Source organism: Phyllostomus hastatus, unplaced genomic scaffold, assembly GCF_019186645.2.
Source record: "Phyllostomus hastatus isolate PE091 unplaced genomic scaffold, TTU_PhHast_1.1 phas_scaffold_78, whole genome shotgun sequence".
Classification (NCBI taxonomy): domain Eukaryota; kingdom Metazoa; phylum Chordata; class Mammalia; order Chiroptera; family Phyllostomidae; genus Phyllostomus; species Phyllostomus hastatus.
The window spans coordinates 23,507,441-23,521,614 of NW_025334041.1; the positions used below are offsets into that span (position 1 = coordinate 23,507,441).

The window sequence follows — 14,174 nt, forward strand, 5'->3', positions numbered from 1 at the left end:
TGTATTTTTTTATCTCACTCTATCCTAGCACAGAATGACCTTGTCTGATTTCATGCTCTGTGAACTTGTTTATGTCCAACAGGAGAAAGCCATGGCCTCGGTCTGAGTTCCAGGCCAGCTACGAAAAACCTTGCTGACAGTATCGGGTGGTCCCAGACTATCGGGCTGCTCTCCTCTTTCCTAGACCTGTGTATTTACTCCAACAGTAATGACATTGCTCGTTTTTTACAACTTTATATGAATGGAATACTTCAGTATATATTCTTCTCTGCCTTTCTTCACTCTTCGACATATTTGTGGATTCCACCATATTGATGATTGTGCTCAAGTTCATTTATTTCCACTCCTGTATGGTGTTACATAGTATTGAATTCCATAATTTAATATCCATTCCCTTTTTGTTGGATACGAGTTATTTCTAGATATTTACATTTATAAACAATATTTCATTGCCAGTGTCTCATAGTTTTTCCAGCGTATAGACCTAGGCGTATGCACAGCCTCAACCATACTAGATAATTCCAATTTTTTTTTTCAAAATGTTTAAAATAACTTAGATTTCCACCAGTGGTGTTCAACTGTTCTGGCTGCCTCACATTTTCTCCAATACTTGGGATTGTGAAGCTTTTAGATTGTTGAGAAACTAATGGATTTAAAATGTCTCTGGTTTTTACTGGTTGTGGTTAATCTTTTGAATTTATTTCTTCCATCTTATTTTATTTTCTTCATTCCTTTTTTTCTGTTTCTTTGTCTCTCCTATCTTCTCTTCCTTTGAATCTGTTGCAACAGTTTTGTTGTTATTGCATTGTTTCCTTTGGTTCGGAAATGATGCATCCTTATCCTGTTTGGATAAAGAGATTACTTCAAAGCATGAAAGTCCTGACCCAAATGAATACTAAGTGAGAAATAAAATACAAGACTACATAATACGTAGGTTGGTGAAGGATAACCAGAGGTCAAATGGTCTTTCATAGTAAATTTCTCGTTTTTTGTCTGAAAAATGCCTTCCTTTGCCTCTGATAATTAAAGAATTCTGGACAGGCAGTTCTCTCACCGGGCCGTGAAAAGAGGAAGTTCTGTGACCTGCAGAACAGTAACGCCCCCAGGAAGAGGCAGCCTTCCGACTTTACTACCGTATCAAGTCCGTGCTGTGAACTGGGGAAGCCTCCGAGGATGTTCCTTTCTTAGGATTCCAGTTATATTACTAAAAGGTTTCATTTTAAAAGTAACTTATAGAATTCTTCTTTTAGGACGATAGCGCAGATGTAATATTTCCTAATTCTTCTGCTTGAAAAAGAAAAATTCCTGGACATTACATAGTAAAATAAGCCACAAGATGACTGAACTTTAGAGAGAAAGAGACAGACAAGCTAGACTTGACCGATGTCCATGTTCTAGTTATGATATTGTGGTGTAGTTTTTTAAGATCGTACCATTGGGAGAAACCGCATAAAGGATATATAGAATTTCCATGAATTACAGCTTCATGTGAATCTACAATTATGTCAAAATGAAATTCAGTTTTTTAAAATAATACATAAGCTGTTCTTAGGGTTTTAGATAGATTCATTTTCAGAACACCTCATTCACCATATTTCTGTAAAGAAAAGTCTTCAGTTTGCTTCCTATGATGATTTTTTTCCATTTGTGATGCTTCAAACATAAAAATATAAAAATATTTTAGATTTGCAGCAATGCAGCAGTCTCATTTTTCATTTGTTTTGTTAATTCCAGAAAAGTTCAAATATGCTTTTGTAACCTTGTGAAGCATACAAAGTAAATATAATTGAATGTCATGTAAGTGATATGAGAAAAATAAAATTTCTCCTTTATTTTTAAGAGATCAACAATAAGACTTTTTAAAAATCCAACATATGTTTCTTTAGAGCTCGTACGGGGTGAACAATTTCTTGGGTAGTACAGTTCTACTTAGTAGACCATTCTAGAAAATTCAGATCTCAGTTTTTAAGAATATGTGATCAGGAATAAATACTACATTACATAATACAGAACTGCAGGAATTATATCCTACACATTAAAGTGGAACACAGTAAGGTCTCCAGGGTCTGTCTTTCACCTTATTCAAACAACCCTTAGGCAGTTGCGAAAATGTAATTGACTTATAGGTTTTGAGGAGCTCAGCTAATATCTGCGATTTACATGAATCAATATAAACTCTATTTTCAAGAAAAACTTATAATGAAAATCATCAAAGGAATAGAATCGTACACAAGGAAAAATGTACTTTCTCCCTGCGTTTCTTTGATTAATGAAATAACTTTATATATCCTCTAAAAAGACATCTATAAAATTGAGGTTATTTTCAAGAACTCTATTATCTCAGAGTTGACTTGGTTAGTATAGAAGCTAAGAAGATCTTAAGAGTATTTTGCTTTAAGAAATACTTCCTCAAGCCTTTATTCAACACATTTCTCTCTTAATAGCTCAAGATCTCTATGACTGATTATTCTATTTTGTTCATTTAAAACACACTGAAAGCTAACATTATGATTATAACAAAAATGTCCAGGAATTAGAAACACAATGATTTAACCTGTTTCCTTGATAAAACCTTCTTTCCTGTCTAAAGTTTTCAACCAATACATAAAGTAAATTTTTTCAGGTTCTAACAGTCCTCACAATTGTGTGCACTTTAGAGTAATAATGATTTTCAAAACAATGCAAAGTTTAAAATTACTTTTAGTCAATTGGGAAAGTGGAGACTTTTCAGGTAATTGTACACACAATTCTAATTTAAGTGATAATCTAAAAGATTTTACAAGTGAAGGAATTACTTATGTTAATTTGGAGTTATAGCATTGTTCTACACACTGTAGACTTATTAGTCCAAGTTCCCCAGAGAACATGAACCAATAGGCTGGATCAACATATAAGAAGAGATTTGGAATTAGCTCACATGATTATAGGAATGGGGTCACTGTTGTAGTTCCGGGTTTCCTAGAACCAGGAACTGTGATGTTCAAGGGCAGGAAATGGGTACCTCAGTTCAAGAGACAGGGAATTCACACTTCCTCTACCTTTTTGTTCTGTTTGGTCTATCAATGGATAGGACAATGCTGGCCCACACTGGTGAGAGTGATCTTTTATACTTAATCTACAGATTCAAATGCATCCACATAGACACCCAGACACAATGTCTTACCAGCTTTTTGGGTATCCCTTAGCCAAATCAAGTTAAGACATAAAATTGACCATCACAAGACTCTTTATTTTTTGTGAAATGTGTACTAGTGGTGTCAAACTATGTTTTGGATTCAGAGAAGTGAGGCATTTATTTCTGTATTTTCTGTCATCAGCGTGCCAAGTAGTTTCACTGTTGGAAGACAATAAAATTAATCATTTTTGGCTTGGGCTGATGTTATGATGATGCACATTGGCAACAATTCTGATAAATTTAAGAATGCTCATGGTTCCCTATACTAAGCAAATTAGGGCTGCCAAGTCATTGGTTTTCACTGAAGTGCGTGAGCGTGGAGGGGGGTGAAGAGGAGGAAAGGGATAAGTTAAGTACGCATAGGAAGAAAAAGAAAAAACTAGTACCTATAGAATATTTTTCAGAAATTGAAAACAGTGGCAGAAAGAGGAGTTAATATGATAGTTTTAGGTAGCACTGATTGGTACGTGTGTCTGTGTGTGCAGGAAGTTGAGAGATGCACAAGTACCTACAGTTTGCTGTGGCGTTGGAACTACAAGCAGATATGTGTAGTACTTTTATTTAAAAGTTAGGACAATATAGCTTAAGCTATTTGAATTTCTCTGTGAGCTTCTAGATGCAATCCTATGCAATCAGAATTGGGTAGTTCTTAATATAAAGAAGATCAGAATTATCTGGGACCACTTTTATGTCAGTCCTTTGTGCTACAGGTATGGGCATTCCAAATTATTGATGGAAACAGGCTGGTTTTTTATTGAAGGAAATGGGTGTCCCAGACATTCACTTCTTAAAATTTTTACAACAAAAGTAACTACAGCTATATAGTATACAATGTACAGCTAAACTCTATTCTTTTCTGCTGTATACATAGCTTTAAATATCTTTTTCACTTATTATTTACATGAACTGTCAAATGCATGTGCTGCACATAATAGCCAGACTGCAACATAAGAGTAGAAGAGAAGCAAGGGCAAGCAATATTTAGCCACAGTTTGGTCCACTTATGAACAGACATGGATAATTAAAAGTGTCTCCTTAACAGTTCTGAGATTTGAATCACATGTGCAGATGATGTGTTCCATAAAAGTTCTGGAAAGTATCTGGTGAGTCACACAGCTGGAGGTAGAGAGATGCCTCTTTGGGTGGCATGAGCTCTTCCTCTGAAACACCCACCCTTTACTGCTCTGGGACCCAAAGAAAAGGGAGACTGTGCCACCGGAAGCCACAATATGTATTTTGCTATGCGTATTAAAGCTGCGGTCTCTCTCCTATTGTGTTCCATCCTCTAAAGGAAATACAACTTTCTTAGGATCTGACTGCAGAATTTAAGACATAAAATTGACCTTAAGGATTATTTTACCACCTAGGAAAATTAGACTCAGCATTATTAACTGTGTGACGAATTAATTGTGAGGCTGGCGGTCAGTCCGTGAGGCCTCTGGTCCGTTCGGCCTCTGGTCCGTTCCCGGTGACCACACTGTCCTGCCACTTCCCCCACTCCTTCTCCTTTTTTCACTGTGTAGCTGAGAAACTTTGGAATAATTTCTTGGTGGCACTTTTTAAACATTTCTCTTCTCCATACATGAAGAACAGTCTGATTGTTGACCGTAATAGTCAACAATCTTAATTCTTAAGGAATCTCTGTATTTTTCTCCAAACAGCCTCAAAACCAGTGGATTTGAAATTGTGCACTGGCCCTGACCCCAACACCACCCAGCTGTGCCACATTCCCTGTCCAATCGAATGTGAGGTTTCACCTTGGTCGGCCTGGGGACCTTGCACTTACGAAAACTGTAGTGACCAGCAAGGCAAAAAAGGTATGTGCTGTTAACATGACCTCACGAACCTTAAAACTTCCACCAATCGAGTCAAACCATGAATTATCTTAAAATGTCACTCTGTGTTACTTGCGATTATTTATTTGTGATAATTTCCAGAATGGCTAAAGAGTAGTGATTGCAAAAGATGAATAAACCTACTCTGGTGATGACCCCAGAGAAGTAAAACTTAAGAAAGTAGGCAAGATACTTGTTAATTTTGACAACAGATGAACAGAGAACGTATAAGGCAATTTTGTACAGGAGCTATTATGAACTATGCTGTGAAACTGATCTGGATTGGAAAACCTACTCAGTCCCACATTGTTTAGACATGTTAACTAGCTAATCTAAATCTTTATCCCCTTATCTGTAAGGAGGATGTAATAATATCTGCCACCCAAATTTTCTCTAAAGATTCAATGAGATCATAAACAAAGATCTTAATTCAGTGCCTGACCCATAGCTAGTGCCTAACAAACAGAACTCATTCCTTTAAAAGTAAACACATGAGCTCGGGCTGCGAACCAAAGTGTCACAGGTTCGATTCCCAGTCAGGCCACATACCTGGGTTGTGGGCTACCACCCACAGCAACCGCACATTGATGTTTCTTTCTCTCTCTTTCTCCCTCCCTTCCCTCTCTAAAAATAAATAAATAAAATCTTAAAAAAAAAAGTAAAAACAAAACAGAATGCCATTCCTTTTATGATGCAAATGACATATCTAAGGAGAGTAGATTAAATGCATGGTTTATCATTCAGTAGGCATTGTGGGGTAATTTTAACATGATCTAGAAATTGAAATCATTTTCCTATTTTGTTTTAAAGGACAGTGGTCCTACCGATTCTAATAAGTCCACATAGCAATAAACAGACACTAATTTTGTCATACATTATCCAGAAAGGCAATATTTAGGTGCTACTAAGGCACCGAGCAGGACATTGAATACTCCCCATAAGAGCCAGATGGTTTATATCCCTAATTCAAATTTCCGGGGAGTCTAAAATCAACTAAGTCTCCGAGAGTCAATTTTTCTGGTACTATCCAACTTATCAGAGGTTTCTTTTCAGATTTAATCGTGTGGTCTAGTGTTGAAGAATTCGGAGTAACACCACTTTTGTCTGGTCATGAATATTTCTGAACAACTTGAGATTTCATTGCTTCTTTGAATACCTTATAACTACAGACTTTCTAAGTCAAGCAAAATCAGTCTAGATTGATCTCTCTCTCTCTATCTGCCCCAGACCTGGGGGAGATGGGAGATCCTAGCCATGCCTTGCCTTATTTTTACTATAGTAAGCTAACACCAAAAGTTCCTTATTGGTCATTCTGTGTATTCATTCATTGATACATTTAATAATTATTAATGAGCTCACATTAAGCTAGAGTTTGGGGATGTACCAGTGATTAAAGCAGAAATGACTCTACCTGCTTTCGTTCAGGGTTTCTTTCAGCCTTCTGCAATATCCAACCCAGGAAGGTAGCAATAAATATGTTCCTTCCCCCATAATGCAGGTTTCAAACTGAGGAAGCGGCGCATTACCAACGAGCCCACCGGAGGCTCTGGGGGCATCGGGAACTGCCCCCACTTACTGGAAGCCATTCCCTGTGAGGAGCCATCCTGCTATGAGTGGAAAGCAGTGAGGCTTGGAGACTGTGAACCAGATAATGGAAAAGAGTGTGGTCCAGGCACTCAAGTTCAAGAGGTTGTCTGCATCAACAGTGATGGTGAGACAGATGTACCTGTCCTGCTTCTATAAATGTCCGTCTAACCCTATGATTCACCTTTTGTTAAAATCTCATTTTCTTTCATCATAATTGGTTCCATTTACAAACACAAAAATAGCTGCTGCTTCTTTTCATAGCTCATGCCCTTCCTTCCTCTCATCCTCCCTCCCTCCCTCCCTTTCTCTTCTCTTCTCCTTCCTTCCTTCCTTCCTTCCTTCCTTCCTTCCTTCCTTCCTTCCTTCCTTCCTTCCTTCCTTCCTTCCTTTCTTTCTTTCTTTCTTTCTTTCTTTCTTTCTTTCTAGTGGTGATAGTAGAGTGGTTCTTTGAACAACCACAGGATATTCCTTAATTTGCAAACAAGTAATATAGAATCAAAAGTAAATCATCATTAGGCCAACAATGTATTAAATTGTCAATTTTTACAATAGCAACAGAAGGTAACATTTTTCAAAGTGTTTTTTTTTAATTTCTCTAGAAAATAAGAAGGATTGTAAGCATTGGTTAGCTTGTCTTGAGAAGGCTTTATTTCCCCCTGCCCTGATATTATATCTTAGTGGTATAATTTAATTTCCAGATTCTGGATCCACCAGGCCTCTCTCACCCTAGAGTTCCTGAGTCATCCTGGCCTCTAGGGGTATCGCCTCTAGGAATGTCATTGAGTCACTGGGATGGTTATTTTCCACAAGGTTCTTTCCTGAACCACAGGAATGACCTTGGACTTCTACAGTTGACTTTTGTTTGGTAAACTATCCTGTCTCGTTAGCTGTGATATAAGATTTTCGCATTCTCTCTAAGGGTGGTGGTACTGTTTTCAGGAGGTCCCCTTTCTCTTCAGCCATCGCTGAGTCACACTTAGGAAACAGAGAACTTCCCCAGACACAGTTTAAAGCCTCTGGCTCACATCATCCCTAAGGTCCCCTCTTACTCTCGAATCCCAGGGCTCTACACAGCAGAGCAGCATGGGCACCATGCCCCAGGGACCCCTGGTTTGGTGGTCTTTGCTCTTTACAGCATGCACAGGAACATTCTGGTGCCCTCTCCAGGGCACTGGAATATCCGGTAACCATCACAAGTCCTTCCATCCTATTTTTCCTCCCCCTTGCAGAATCATTGCCTCCTGTGAAGCAGTCACTGTTCAGGAGAGAAAGATACTCTCTGGGGTAAGAGCATGGCAGACACTCTTAGTACAGAGACGTTAGCCTTTTGACATTGAAATGTACAGTGTGCTCTTTGTCCAGGGTCCAAGGTGGTCTTGCAGAACAGCACCAGGTAAAATCCAAACTGGCACCTGAGGCTGGCAGGTGAAGAAAGGGATTATTGCTCTAGGGAGTTTACAGTGAATTTTGTGTATTCTGCTTTTTTTGTGTCTATAAATGTAATTAGCTATGATGTATCCTCTCTTTAGCTTTTACCTAGATCTATCCTAAAGGGAAAGAATAGAAGGAGATTGGCATCTAGGAAAAAACAAAGCAAAAAAATGCATTCTGTTGCAGTTGTACTCCCACTACAAATCTTAATTTGGATTAGATGGCACTCTGTGTTATCTTCTGAGTTGCTGTCATTAGTGACTCTCTTGCTGATACTACTTCTTGATTTTTTTCCCCTCAATTCAAATAATTTTCCTTATCCTCCTTCAGACCTAGGGAGGACCTGGGATCCTACATGTGGTAAAAGATATATTTGGGTGAGCTAAAATAAAAATTAAAAATGCTAAGATGAAAATTTCAGTACATGTGAAATTGCTGCCCAAATATTATCAGATGAAAAATCAGATCTCACTTACTGCAGTGATATTCCTGAATGTTTACGCAAATTGAGTATATTTTAAATATTCTAGATAAACTGGTTATTTTAAAAGTATGACTGGTTAATTCTAATTTTGTTAGCTAACATATTTTGTAACACAAATATTCACTTCCTAAATTGACTTGTGGAACATGAAAGAAGAAGGAGAGAGTGAGTTAGCTATGTCTAGTTATACTGAAAAGTAACATGTGTTACAACTTAAAAGGCAAATTGATAACTCACAGTATACACAAGCTGATTTCACTTTGTCTATTTCACAGAAAGCACAAATTATAAAAGATAAGATTTGTGGTATCGATATTCAATTTTTATCAGTGTCCTTTATCAGTACATTTCTCTCATCATTAAACTTTACCTCCTGACATTAATTAGTTGCAGTGCAGCTCAATATTTTAACTGGCTCAGCCACAGAGGTGTATAAAACCAAGAAAAATCCCTATTATTATATATCTTAGAGGCTGTTCAAATTTATATACAATTGAACCATAATTGAGCTGATGGAACCAGAGCAAAAGCTGGAGAGCTGTAAACACTACTCCAGCATTATTACCATGCGGTCGGCCACCTAGTAAGTGTTTAGCAGCTGCACCAAATGTTGTTTTGTAATTAAATCGAACCCAGGGAATTAAAGCTGATTAGTTGTACAGTCTCCACCACTAGGCCTGGCTGCGGCTATAGATTTTGTTTTAGAATTAAGTTAAAGTTCAACTAGAGAAATGGAGAATTAGAGCCCACGAATATAACAAATAATAAGAAGACATTTTTCTCCCACATTCCTGACAAATTTGTAACCTTGTTAATGACCTCAAAACATTTTTTCCTAAAATATTTTTTTCAAGGCTGCCAGAGATCATTAGGATTTGCTGGTGTTTTAAAATTATTTATTTATTTATTTATTTATTTATTTATTGTTTTCATTTTCCAACCATCTTCTAAGGAGCAAGAGTGGGGGAGGATTGTGAGAGCGCCCAGGAAGAGTACTGTGTGAATTCTCTGACAGAGAAGTGTAACAGAAATGCAAGGAAGAGAACTCAGAAACATTTTATATGCACTAGAAAAGATACTACTCATAATTTAAAGATGGTCAAGAGCAACTTCGGATCTTCAGCACAAATACAGGAACCACACCAAAGGTCCGGTGCTGACGTGGGTGGGGCGGGTGTTGGATCTAGAGGGTGTTGGGTCAATGAGAAGACCCAAATCTTCCCTACTTCAAAATTTTTTTTTTTTTGCAAAATTTGCACTACTTTTTTTTAAAGGTGTAAATTTTGTGAGGCAAGAGTATGTTGTTTCCCAGACTGGTTGGTTAGAGGACAAAGCAAGACTATTAGACTGAAAGCAGGGGGGAAATCTATTCTCTTATTGATTACTGGAGACCATTGATTACTAAATATTGTTTTTATATTTTCCTCCCCTCTATTGGAAACAAAAAACAAATGATACCATCCATATTTTATTATCATGTGCTCTCTTTCAGGTATCAGAGTATTGACACACTTTTCTTTGTGCATTTCAAAACCACAGTTGTGCAATTTTATTTTGGGTTCTGCTTTGTAAAGCAGTGAACCTCAGCAGTTTCAAAATGCCTGCAACTTCTTACCTTTATTATTTTTCTTCACATCAGTAAAAGTTAACATAATCAGGGACATTGATATACATGACTCATGTTTACATTTAACACAGATTTTTTAAGAAACCAAAAAATTATATTTCTATGGGAATAAACTGACACACAGTGCATCATTCCACAGACACAGTAGCAAGAGCAGTGATGACCTGGCCCTCAGGGTGTTCTGCCTTTCTTAAAGCACCAGGGCTCTGGTTCAACCCTGCCTCTCCCATTGGGTAAAGCATATCAAAACTCAAGTAAAGGGCCCTGGCTGGTGTGCCTCAGTGAGTTGAGTGCTGGCCTGAGGACCAAAGGGTCACCAGTTGATTCCCAGTCAGGGCTCATGCCTGGGTTGTGGGTCAGGTCCCCAGTAGGGGGCATGCAAGGGGTGACTATACGTTGATGTCTCCCTCTTTCTCTCCCTCCCTTCCCTTCTCTCTAAAAATAAAAACATAAAATCTTTTTAAAAATTCAAATCAAGGGAAATACCATTATTATATGGATAACCTCAAAAACCTCTAACGTATTTGTTAAAAATAGCTAACTTACTTTAAATGTCATTAACAACTAGTGCTTTATATACACCTAAAACCTGATTGTAACACACAATTGTGTCATATTACCATGGTTAAAAAATATTGTATTATTAAGAACATCTGCCAACCAATTCCTCATGCACAGATAAAAGAATTATAATATTCATAATATTAGTTGTTTATAAGTTATATATAAACAGGTATAAGATATGGGGTCATATGTATAAGAATCCATTATATGCAAAAATTTTTTTCAATTTATCTTGAGAGATGCTAGATTTGTTTTTGCAAAGAGTGCCCTAGATGCTGCAGTATTAGAATCTCCTTAAAAGTGTGCTGTAAAATCAGATTCCTAAGTCTTTGGACAGACCCACAGTGAATTACGATCTGTGGAGGCAAGTTCCACAGAACTGCATTTTTATGCAGCTTCCCAGGTGGTTCTGCTGTGCAGTGAAGGTTGTGAATTACTGTGCCAAAATGACAAAAGGGTGTTTTTCAGTGGCACCTAAAACCCAACTCTGTTACCCAAAGACTGCTAGCACACTGGCTGGATTTGGGTAATACTGAAGAAGACCTTTGATTAGAACATAATGAGATCAACACTGAGGCAAGCCTTTCAAGTAAGTTCTTCTGCCTGGTTTTGGAAACATTTCTGCCTATCACCAGAAGTGGCAAAAAAAAACTTACCATGAAAGATGGAGGGAAGATAACTTTAATATTCACAGTACTGACTTGTCACATGACTGCTTAGTCTTTCTGAATATTTTCCTACCACTTTGCTCCTTCTGGAATGAGATAGTATCCACATGTGACTAGGGAGAAGGGAAGGCTTGAATACTATTTTTTCCCCAAGTAGTACATGTCTTCTTTTTCTCGTGTATTCAGTATTGAGAGGAATATAAGAACAGATCTGTTTTATATGTTGAGGTTTATGCAGGAATAAACACCTACGTTTCTCAGTAAATTAAAAATGGAACTGACTTATGACTCAGTTCTACAGCTGCTACTTCTGGGTTTATATCTGAAGAAACCCAAAACACTAATTTGAAAGAATATATGCACCCTATGTTAATTGCAGTGTTTTTTTTTTACCAAGATATGGAAGCAGCCCAAGTACTCATCAATAGACAAGTGGATAAAAAAAATGGTGGTACATATATACAATGGTTTATTACTTACTTGGCCATAAAAAAGAAAGAAATCTTACCATTTGGCACAGTGTGGATGGACCTAGAGGGTATTATACTAAGTGAAATAAGTCATCAGAGAAAAACAAATACCACACGATTTCACTTACATGTGGAATCTAAACAATAATATAAATGAATGACCAAACAAAGACCAGACTCACAGAGAACAGACTGATGGTTGACAGAGGGGAGTGGGGTTGGGGAGCTGTTGGGAAAAGGTGAAGGGACCGAGAATCACAGAGGGGGAGTTACAGAGTGGCCCTGTGGATGTGGGTGCAGCATAGGACCTATGGTCAATAGCATCGTGGTAGCTGTGTATGGTTCCAGCTGGGGGCTGGAGGTGTCGGGGGGACACTTTGTAAAGTATGTGATTGGCCTCTACGCTGTCAACCTGAAACTAACACGAAGTAACATTGAATGTGAACTGTAACTGAAAAAAAATAAAAATAAAATAATGCTAAAAGTGACAATATAAAAAATATTGACAATTTTTACTTCTTGAAACAGGACTCAGTGTGGGAACAGATAGGGCAAGGTACTACTCTTATTTTAAGCCTTGTAGTAAAAGTTATATCTGATTTATAAATTGTAGAAACACTAAATTAATTTGTTCACATATATTTATTAAAGAATAACAGTTTAGAGAGGTTAGAGGTATGTGGGATTAGGATGAAAGGAGCAGCGAAGCACAAGGAATAGAAAGAGAGAAATTACAAAACTTATCATTGCGGCTAATATTTTGACTGATTGAGGATGTAAATAAGCTTTCCTATGAGCAAAGGCCAGGTCAAGGATGAGGATACACAAGGTGTATTAAGGATGCGCTCCCAGGAGAAACCAGCAAGAGCAAGGGGAACAACCAGCAAGAGCAAGGGGAACAAAGAAGTAAGGTAGCGAATATCAATTCTTATGTACAGAGCTGGCTGAGAGAGCAATTTCAGGAGCATGCTCACTCTCTGGAACTGAAATCTGCTTCTTAACACCAATTACACAGCCATTACACGGAAAAGCTGATCTTTTAAATGCAAGAATATGCTCTATAACTGAGTTGTTTTTCCATAATTTAAGCAATAAGTCAACTAAGTCTCCTTCCTGTAGAATGCTACACCATTTAATGTGCTGGGAATATAATTAGGTTGAATATTATGCTTAAATCTAAGGTCTCTTACTTTACAATTAGGATCGCCTATCACTGTTGATAGGGGTTTGTTTCCTGTAATTGGGCTAAGATTCTCCATTCAATTTGTTGTAAAGATGAATTTTTTTTTTAATTTAAGGCAATAGGTTGTGCTTCACTGTTGGTTTGTGGTAATCACAATTTTACTTTGACCTTAAAAGACCTGGCATCAGATGCCCTGATCTGTCTGCTTTGTGAGTGTGTGTGTGTTTTTGGTTTGTAAAAAAAACTTTCAGGATTGAACCAATGTTCTTTTGGATAGCAATGCCTTAGCAAAGACTAGAGTTTTGGAAGGCGTTTTCTTTTTAGAAGTAGTGTCGATTTAGCAGAAACCTCAGATGAAAGTTAAGTAACCAGTAATTTACTCAGCACTTAATAAGATGATGATATGAATTTCCCAGGAAGTGTTAGCTACCACTTCAAATGGCAACTGTAAGAGAAAAACAGCCTTGCGCTTTATCATAGGTGGTCAAATGCCTTAACACAACCTAGGGGAGGGAGCTAGTTTTTGCATAGTTGGGTCAGTGAAAAAGGCTTATATGGGCAGAAAGCATACCTTTCCGTCAAACTAAGCAGTAGTGTAACTACTAAAACAAACAGATGCATCTCATTTCTTACATCAGCAGGCACCTTGTTGTCTGTTTTTTACTCTGCTTATGTCTCTTATCTCCGGCCGGACTTTGTCTCCCCACCCTCACCTTGTTGATCTATGTTCCTCTGGTTCCCTTTCTGCCTCTCAGGCCACGTGTCATTTAACTATTGCTGGTTCATATACCATCTCCAAACTCACTGGCTGAACCCGAAACAAATTAGAATGTCTCATGATTTGGGGAAGTTTCTGTTCAGTTGTCCTCTGGGCTCTCACTGGTGGAGGCTGGGCTGTGGCTGGGAGCTCCACGCTGGCTTCCCTGCCATGCTTTGCCGTTGCTGCTGTCTGCTGAGGGATGTTGGGCTTCTCCACATGGCCTCTCACCCTCCAATAAGCTAGACCAGCTTTCTTACATAGTGGTTTTAGGGCACTGCTTTAACAGGACAAATATAGAAGGTGAGAGGTCCCTGAACTTGTACAGTGCCACTCCTGCCACCTTCCATTGGTCAAAGAAAATCACAGTGACAACTCAGATGTAATGGGTAG

At 38.0% G+C, this 14,174-nt stretch overlaps 1 protein-coding gene across 2 annotated transcripts in view; it reads left to right on the plus strand.

Annotated features, from left to right (window-relative positions):
• THSD7A (thrombospondin type 1 domain containing 7A) overlaps window positions 1–14,174 on the plus strand; it is a 369,265-nt gene that overhangs the window by 223,621 nt on the left and 131,470 nt on the right. For both annotated transcript variants that reach the window (XM_045827695.1, XM_045827696.1), the window contains exons 6-7: window positions 4,837–4,992; window positions 6,509–6,721. In XM_045827695.1, coding sequence (XP_045683651.1) covers window positions 4,837–4,992; window positions 6,509–6,721 — 369 coding nt within the window. The remainder of the gene's footprint in view (window positions 1–4,836; window positions 4,993–6,508; window positions 6,722–14,174) is intronic.